This window comes from Octopus bimaculoides, chromosome 23 (genome assembly GCF_046866305.1).
Source record: "Octopus bimaculoides isolate indiv1 chromosome 23, ASM4686630v1, whole genome shotgun sequence".
Taxonomy (NCBI): domain Eukaryota; kingdom Metazoa; phylum Mollusca; class Cephalopoda; order Octopoda; family Octopodidae; genus Octopus; species Octopus bimaculoides.
The window spans coordinates 38,023,157-38,033,156 of record NC_142950.1 but is presented as its reverse complement, the minus strand read 5'-3'; the positions used below and the strand labels follow the sequence as shown (position 1 = coordinate 38,033,156).

Genomic DNA, 10,000 nt, shown 5'->3' with positions numbered 1-10,000 from the left:
ACCACCACCACCACCACCACCACCATACACACCCAACAAAACATCTCCATCAGCACCACTAGCATATACACACACACACACACACACCACCACCACCACCACTGCCACCACAACCACCACCACAACCACCACCACCACCACCACTGCTACCACTTCATGGACTATTTTTATATCTTATTTTATATTTATTATTTATTTTGTTGTTATTTCACTTTTAGTTTTGTTAGTATTTATAGAATAATGAAGATTCTTTACCACACACTTGCTTACAGGCTTCTGGCCCCAACCCCTTTCTCTCTCTCTCTCTCTCTCTCTCTCTCTCTCCCTCTCTTTATATATATATATACACATATATATATATATCTGTATCACCCTCTATCTTTCTTTTTCCTTTCTCTCTCTCTCTCTCTCTCTCTCACTTTCTTTTTTACTCTCTTTCTCTCTTATTGCACCTTATTCACCTCCCTTTCCTTGTTTTTCTACCCCACCCTCGTATCCTCTTCTATCTGCCTCTCTCTCTCTCTACTTATCTATCTGTCTATCTGTCTATCTATTTGTCTGTCTGTCTGTTTGTTTGTCTGTCTGTCTGTCTGCCTATCTATCTATCTAACCATCAGTCTATCTATCAAGCTGTTTGAACAAGTACATAAGCTTGAAAACCCCAAAGTAGTGACAGAATGACTCAACTTCTTTGAATGAAGAAATTAAATCAACTGTACTACAGGGATTAAGGACTAAGCTTTCTCCCTTTTCTGTCCTCAAATACACACACAGATGGGTATATATGTATGTGTATGTGTGTGTGGTACATATGTATGTAAGCATGTATCCATGTATGTATATAATATACACCCGCTTATCTGAAAACTTTATCTAACAGCTGAACAGAAACTAAAGCAGTATAAAGTTGTACAGGTACCAAGTTGTACTTTGCCAAAGTTAACAGAGAAGGAAATGTACTTTGGAATGAACCAACGCAACCCCCCTCTTCCCCCACCCTCTCTCTATAATCTGTTTCATCTAGATTTTCCTTTCTCTATTCTTTCTCACATTTTTATACATATTCACGCGCGTGTGTGTGTGTTTATGTATGTATATATATTTGCATATATGTGTATATATATATATATATATATAAGGTTTTTAAACTTTTAAATTTTCATATTCAAAAGAGACAGAGACTTCAAATTCGATATATCGATTTATTCACCACTCTATGTTAACATTTCTGTGCCAAACTATTATATATATATAATTATTATATATATATATAATTATATATGTATGTATATATAATTATATATGTATGTATGTATGCATATATATATATATATATACACATATATATATACATATATATATACATATATATATATATATATATATATATATATATACATACATATATATATATCAATATATATTTTTGCCTCTTCCTCTACCTATATATCTATCTCTCTGTTTTTCCCTGCATAGACTGTCTAGTTAACAAATTCAATTCACAACCACATAACTGCAAGTTCAATCCCTCTGCTTGGCTCTTTGCATAAAAAAATCTTCTATTATAACCTTGACATAGATTGATAAACCCATTCTCACTGAAATTTGGTGCATGGAAACTGTACAGAATCCTACTGTATATGAATGTGTATGTTTGTATGTGTGCATGTATGTGTGTATGCATGCATGTGCGTGCATATCCATATGTGTGTACATGTGTATATACATGGGTGAAAGAGTGAGTTTGTGTCTATGTATGTGTATATGTGTATGCATGTGTGTCTGTGTGCATATAAGTGTTAATATGTGTGTTTACGTGTGAGTGTGTATGTGTGTGTGTGTGTTTATGTCTTTACACTGGACACCATTGAAGCTGAGGTGACATTTGTTCATGTCTTGCAGATCAGGCAAGTAAATGAGGGTTAGCATCAGGAAATGCATCCAGCGTGTATGATGCTGTTTTAACAAGTCTCATCCTACACACACAAGTTTGGTGAAAAGCAGACATGGAAAGGATGATGATGATGATGATGATGACAATGATGGTGTGGTGGTGGTGGTGGTATTGATGTTGATGATAATGATGATGGTGAGGTTGATGACGGTGATTGTAATGATGTGGAAGGTGAAGCCATGTACATGGGTGGACATCCACCATCACCACCACAAACACCACAACTGCCACCACCACCACCACCACCACCACCAATCCCCACCACTACTACTGCCACCACCACCACCACTCCTACCACTACTCCTATCACTGTTACACAATCATCCTTCCTACATCGCCCCCCCCCCACCGCTGCCATGGCTGTAGTGTGCTTGCTGAGTAATGTTTTAGCTATGCAGGCTGACTGCATCTGTAAGTCTATCTTTTATCCATCCAAGGAAGCTGAGACAGACAGGCAGACAGGCAGGCAGGCAGACAGGCAGGCAGGCAGACAGGCAGGCAGGCAGGCTGAAGACACACAGACATGTATAGAGAACAAGACAGACAGACAGACAGACAGACATGTACATAGTAACATGGACTGCCTGGCTGACTGCCTGGCAGGGAGACAGTTTGGCAGACATAGAGATATGTATAGAGAGAGAATGGGGGTGAGTGAGGGAGAGAGAGAGCGAGAGAGAGAGAAAGAGAGAGAGAGAGAGAGATAGAGAAATAGAGAGGTAGATATAAAGATAGAAATAAACAAATAGAGAGAGAGAGAGAGAAATTGGTAGACATCCATTTCTACAGATTTCCTTTCAAGATGCTGGTCTTGTGGAAGGGTCAGGATGCAAGTCCTTCCCGGGTCTTCTTAGACCAATGAGGTTGATGCCATTAATGGTCTTCTTGAATGTTTGTAAGTGAACACTTGAAGGAAAAATATGAGCAGGGAGTGAAAGATATGCAACTCGTGGTGGAGGCATAGAAACATTACCATAAAATTGGCCCCTGTTATCAGGGTGGAAAGATTGACAATTCTCCATTCCCTAAACCCAAGACTTCAGAATGATCGAATCATTTGAGCACTGGATCTCACCTGTTGACTCTATGGATCTCTGGATCTCACCTGTTGATTCTATAACTTCTCCATAGCTAAGCACTACCTATATATATATAGGATATAAGCACATAAAAAGCACCATTCAAGTGTGATTGATGCCAGTTCCACTTGACTGGCTCTTGTGCTGGTGGCACATAAAAAGCACCCACTACACTCTTAGAGTGCTTCGTGTTAGGAAGGGCATCCAGCTGTAGAAACCTTGCCCAGATCAAGGCGAGCTGGCAAAAACATTAGCATGCTGGGCGAAATACTTTGTGGTATTTCGTCTGCCACTACGTTCTATGTCTCCAGGTCAGGTAAAGCCATGTGAATGGATTTGATTGATAGAAACTGAATGAAGCCTGTCATATATTTATTATGTGTGTGTGTGCCATTGTCTTCACATCAACTGGTGATTGTAAACAAGTGTCACTGTCATACAAGCAGTGCTGTTTATTTCCAGTCTTCATGAAAAACTTGTCAACATGTCTCTAGCCATGAGGAAGTATCAGCTTCCATGGAAACAGGTGAGCGCCAGCATCTTGCCTGGCATGCTAATGATTCTGCCAGCTCACTGCCTTTCATTCTACCATAATAATAATAATGATGATGATGATGATGATGAAGATGATGATGATAATGATGATGATGATGATAATTCTTTCTATTGAAGGCACAAGGCCTCAAATTTGGTGGGGGGGGGGGATGAGTCGATTACATTGACCCCAGTGTTTCACTGGTTCTTAATTTATCAACCCCGAAAGGATGAAAGGCAAAGTCGACCTCAGCGTTTTGTGCAATAACATGAATGGAGCAGTCAAACGGTCAAACGAGGTCACTGAACTGAGACAAACAAAAACAAAAGCAAGGATTGCTATCAAAGAAAATTCAATACCTACTTCCAGGCCCAAATGGAATGTGCCATTTGTGGAAGTAAACCAGGTAAAAAAAGAGACCTAGAAAGGCTGGAAAGCCTGAATATAATTGAAAAGATTGACCATGCAGACTGGGCAGCACCTGTAGTCTACATAACAAAAAAAGAAGAAGGAGGAGGAGGAGGAGGAGGAGGAGGAGGAGAATAATAATAATAATTTTTTTCTACTCTAGGCACAAGGTCTGAAATTGTGAGGGAGGGGGCTAGTCGATTACATTGACCCCAGTACGTAACTGGTACTTAATTTATTGACCCTGAAAGGATGAGAAGCAAAGTCAATCTCGGTGGAATTTGAACTCAGAACGTAGCAATGGGCGAAATAACGCTAAGCATTTCGCCCGGCATGCTAATGATTGTGCCAGCAATAATAATAATAATAATAATAATAATAATAATAATAATAATAATAATAATAATAATAATAATAATAATTTCCACAAACATGATAGATCCCTGTAAAGAATTCGAAGTTTGAACACCAAGATTTATGTCTCCAAAACTAAAAATTCTTTAATCTTGGACCCACACCTCTTCATCCACCACCAAAGAAAATGTTAAATTCTCTGGAAGAATTGGCTATTTTTCTTGTATTTCTACATTTGTAAAGCTTCAAAAACCTTTAATACTATAAAACAAAATAAAATTATAAAAAGCAAAAAAGAACAAAAAAAAAGGCGGGAATTTTTGTAAAAGAAAAGAGATTTCTTTTGGGAGTAAAATTTCAAAAATTGGTAAGAATCCAATTGGTTGAAATGCACCAACGGCAAATGGGGGTGGTGGGTGGGGTTTGAGTGGAATCAGTGGGGAAGGCTCTATGCTGCTACTTAACCTGCTAGAAATAGCAGTCAGCTACCTGTCATATTATATTGTTGTCCAGATGGCACCGTTCTAAAAAAAAAAACGAAGTTATGGTCATGGATGGAGTTTCCTTTGATTATAGGTATACTCAGCCAAGAGCTGGCATTGGGCTCAACAACAACAGCAACAACAATAACAGTAAATAAGGTTTGGTAATGTTTTTCAAACCAACACTGAATCTCCTCTGTGCCCCCCACCACTCAAGCTGCATGAAATAGCACCCACATCTCCCTCAAAATCTACCCCTATTGTCTTAAAAAATTTGTAATGTAGCCCTATATACACTGATTGGGAAAATTCGAGGGAGTGGTCATAACTGGAGCATCTTTGATCATAAGTCTGTTTCACTAGGGTCCCACCTGAGTCTAAACAACAACAACAACAACAGTAGCACTGGATCTAGCACCACCACCCCCACTTCTGCAACTACATGTAAATGAAGGGACCTCTGTAGGGTTGTTTGACCTGCTAGAAAGAACACAGATATTCCCCTCAAACTACATCCTTCTGCATTTATAAATGAAGAACACTGTTTATTCCCTATCTGGTTAAATAAGATAGGTGGTCATATTAGGAATGTCATATAAAGGCTTGATTACCACAGACTAAACAACAAAAACAACAACTCTATGCTATTATAATGGCAAGCCAATGAGGGTGTCTCTTGTAATGCTAGAAATAGTAGTCAAATCTCTCAAATTACACCATAGTGTCTTAAAAAAGGAATTTCAGTCCTAAACCACTACTTTCTTAATTTTTTTTTATTCTTAACTCACTTACCTTACAGAAACGAACTTGAAATCGTTCAGCAGAACCTGAAGAATTGTAAGTGAGGTAGATTTTTTCCATTGCCGATATTTTGGTCATGCTAACAAATGCACAACTTTAAGCATTGGTCACTGAAATGTTTCCACTCAAAGAAGGGCTTTTTTTTTGTTTTGTTACATCTTTGTTTTTCTTTGTGTCTTTTACATTAATGAAGATTTTCAACAGTGAAGAAATACTAAAAAATGGATTTACAGTTTTGGAAATATCAGGACATTTATTTATGAAGAAAGCTACAAATGCTTTCGTGTTTTTTTCTAATCATGAAGACTTTCAAGGCTTTCCATATGCAGAAATGTTACAAAACCAAGCAACCCTACCAGATAACATTGCAGGGGACAGACCCTTTTTAGAATTGGGAGACAAAGGGTAAGAATATACACTCAATGTGGTGAATATTCAGTTCTGAATTGTTTACTGAGGGAAATAATATATCCATGTCTATCATCACAATGATTATTCGTATTGTATGTACATATATATATAATATGTGTATATAAGTGGATAAGGTACACTGGTAATGTGTGTGTTTATAATTTGTGTTATTGTAAATGTTACTTGTGTGGTTGTCTGAGGAGGCGGGGCAGTGCCTGTCGTGTTTTCAGGTTATTCTACACCAGGGAGAACATTAAGCACAACAGGAGAAGTGGGTGAAGGTATCAGATTTAAATTTTTCATTTTAATTGTTGGAGGTTAATGGTTGATGGGAAAACATCAACAGTGAAATGGCATTGCAGAAGGTGGCATCATAATCGGAGGGAGAATAACTGGTAGAATGTATTTAATCGAAGGTCTAATGGTGTATAATGATAGTAGCAAGGATTATTGGAGGAAGGATGAATGAATTAAAATGGTTTGTGTGAGGATGATATAAAGATCAACAAGTTCAGAGCAGAAACCATTGTAGTAGTAGAAGAAGAAGAAAAGACGTGGAGAGGACACTGCCCAGTTGTAAGGTCACCAGTTCTAGAGTTTGGGTGATGGACGGATTGTCGTATCTGACAACTTTAAACATATGTCAATGTAAGTGTTGGAATGGGTCAGTTGGAATGAAAGATGGCTTTGGTTGTACAAACTGTTGAATCTTCTTTTAGATTTCCTGTGGTCATTTGATTATTATGAGAGGAAAATTTCTCTGCAAACTGGTGCTTACGTGTATGGGTGAAGGAATGTTTTGAAGTTGGCTGACTCTGAGTTAAGCATTCAGCTCCTATCCATTACCGCCAAGACATATACAAGTAGCATCAGGGGACTACAGACTAAAGAATATAGTTACTATTCAATAAAATTCTTTATCAAACACTTGACTGTAACGTTGTAAGCTACATTACAACAAGTTAATTGAATAAATCTAAAATAAAAGTCTTGGAGGTCAACAGAAGAATAACCTTTAACAGTTTTTTGATAAGAGATTTTTGTTTTTCAATTAAATTTTCAGAAAACAAGGAATGCATTTGCATGGTGTTCATCCAGGCCTTAAACTGGAAAGCCTACTCTTTTGATTCCAACCACATCTGCTTCCATGGTACAAAGTAACCATTGCATTTTAAATAATCCATATTTTAATAAAACCATTTTGTGAGATTTTTTTGTTGTGGAGAAGAAAAAAGGTTTTATCGTTTTAATGAAATACTTACAAATTATACAATTATTTGAAAAATATAGGCAGGGTGTATTTCGTAAGGAGTTGGACTATAAAAGGCAAAATGAAAGTGGAAGTAAAAAGTGGTTAAATTATTCTAGTCTTGGACTTTGTTTAACATTTGACCAAAATAAAGGAATTCTGAAGACTACCAAGAATATGTGTGTTTGTATATGTATGTTTGTGTGTTTGTGTGTATGTGTGTTTGTGCATTTGTGTGTTTGTGTGTTTGTATGTGTGTGTAATATCATAGTAATGTGATTGTACAGCATGCATACTTTTTTCAAGAAAGGATCCTGAACAACACAGCATAAATGTCAAGGGTCACCTTTTTCATTCCAGAATGGCAGGGTACAGTTTATCAGGAGGTTTGGACCTCATTTGGAACCAGTTGAAGTAAAATCCAAGAAATGATCCAGAAGTAAACAATTAATTGGAGAGATTTTCATTTTCTCGGAGAATCCACCACCCCACAAAATTAAGAATTCCTCTTCATTTGGGAATTTGGTCCTGGCAAGAAACTCTTAACAACAGGATTATAATGGAAAAACAAAGAGTAAATAAATAAATGTATGTAGGTATGTATATATCAATATGTGTGTGTGTGTGTGTGTGTGCACGTGTATGTATAATATATATATATATATATATATATATATATATGTGTGTGTGTGTGTGTGTATATATATATGTGTGTGGATAGGCCTGTGTATGTGCGAAATGCTAATTGCTCCTGGTTGTATAAAACTCTGTGTCTATGTGCCTGTGCCTATAGGCATGTGTGTGTGTGTGTGTGTGTGTGTGTGTGTGTGCGTACACAAAAAACACTCAAAATAGTTTCCTGGTTTAAGAAAATGGTAAGAAGATTTTTTGTTGCTAAGAAGAGAAACAAGTGGGTGATCAGTCAGTGATGGCCACTGCTTTGTGCTGGTGGAATGCAAAGGAGAGTGAAGAGGAGGAGGAGGTGGAGGCAGAAGAGGAGGAAGCTGAAGAAATTCTATCAGTGTGTGGATGTAACTCCAACGACCAGATGGTGAGGTGGATGTGCATTGTATGTGTTGTGTGTGCGTGTGTGTAGGTGGGTGGGTGGGTGGCTTGAGTTCTGTGTTTATCTCTGTATGTCTGGATATTTAGGTACATATGGGTGTGTGTGTGCATGTGTGTGTGTGTGTGTGTGTGTGTGTATGTAGACGAATGTTAAAAAAACAATGCAAGAACAATATATATACACACATATATATATATATATATATATATATATATGTGTGTATATGTATTATCTCATCACCATCATCATCATCATCAAATTTACCCTAATCCTCATCATCATCGTCATTGTTTAATGTCCCTTTAAATAATGATGGTGATGATGATGGTGGTGGTGGTATTATACATATATATTCTTTTACTCTTTTACTCTTTTACTTGTTTCAGTCACTCGACTGTGGCCATGCTGGAGCACCGCCTTTAGTCGAGCAAATCGACCCCAGGACTTATTCTTTGGATGCCTAGTACTTATTCTATCGGTCTCTTTTGCCGAACCGCTAAGTTACGGGGACCTAAACACACCACCATCGATTGTCAAGCGATGTTGGGGGGACAAACACAGACACACAAACACATACACACATATACATATATATATACATATATACGACAGGCTTCTTTCAGTTTCCGTCCACCAAATCCACTCACAAGGCTTTGGTCAGCCTGAGGCTATAGTAAAAGACACTTACCCAAGGTGCCACGCAGTGGGAATGAACCCGGAACCATGTGGTTGGTAAGCAAGCTACTTACCACACAGCCACTCCTGCGCCTATATGTATATATTTCATGTATTATTTTTTATTAATGTCTACACACACACACACACACACACACATAAGCACTGTATATACATGTGTGTGCGTATGTATACGGCTACATATGTATGTATTTATATATGTATTTGTAGAGAGAGAGAGAGAGAGAGAGAGAAAGATAAGCAGACTGGCAAATAGATGCATGAATAGAATTGATAAAGGAGAGAGGGGGAGATGGAAGGAGGGGGAAAGAGAGAGGGAGAAAGAAAGGAAGAAATACAGACAAAGAGGAAAACAATGTGTGTGAAAGTGGCTGAAACTATGCACGTTTGTGTGTGTGTGTGAGTGTGTGTGTGTGTAGTGTGTGTGTGTGTAGTGTCCCTGCTTATCTTCATCTATGTAAATATGTGTGGATATATGTATCACATGTGTAAATGAATGTGTGTATGCATGCATGTGTTAGCCTAAGGATGCGAGGGTGTGTGTGTATGTATAAGTGGATATATATATATATGTGTGTGTGTATTTGTATATACATATGCATGTGTGTATAGATCCACCCACGCCATACCCAGCTGAATCAAAAAGTAAAATGAAAAAAGTTAAAAATAACACCAACAACAGATAAAAAAAAACACAAAAGAGTACAGTGAAGTACAGTAGTAGCTTTGTACCCACACTCACACCCACCCACCCACCCCTATGTGAATGTGTAAATTGGTAAAGGGTAAATGCCACCGAAGATAATGATCCTGTGTTTTCTGCACACGGGGAGGGGGGGGGGCGTAAGGATTATGCATTGGCAAATGGGTGTGTATACACACATACAAATATACGCACACACAAATATACACACAGACATACACACACACAGATATAGACATTTATATATATAATACATACATAT

The 10,000-nt window shown here is 37.8% G+C and overlaps 1 protein-coding gene across 8 annotated transcripts in view; it reads right to left on the bottom strand.

Annotated features, from left to right (window-relative positions):
- Nucleotides 1–10,000, bottom strand: part of LOC106869011 (uncharacterized) — a 111,986-nt gene that overhangs the window by 47,446 nt on the left and 54,540 nt on the right. Inside the window, exon 1 of one of the 8 annotated variants that reach the window (XM_089340446.1) lies at nucleotides 5,605–7,894. The exons of 5 other annotated variants lie outside the window; for them this stretch is intronic. In XM_089340446.1, coding sequence (XP_089196572.1) covers nucleotides 5,605–5,691 — 87 coding nt within the window. In that variant the 5' untranslated portion in view covers nucleotides 5,692–7,894. Of the gene's footprint in view, nucleotides 1–5,604; nucleotides 7,895–10,000 lie in introns of those variants that run through there. 2 more of the 8 variants (XM_089340445.1, XM_089340451.1) reach the window with 2 other exon arrangements.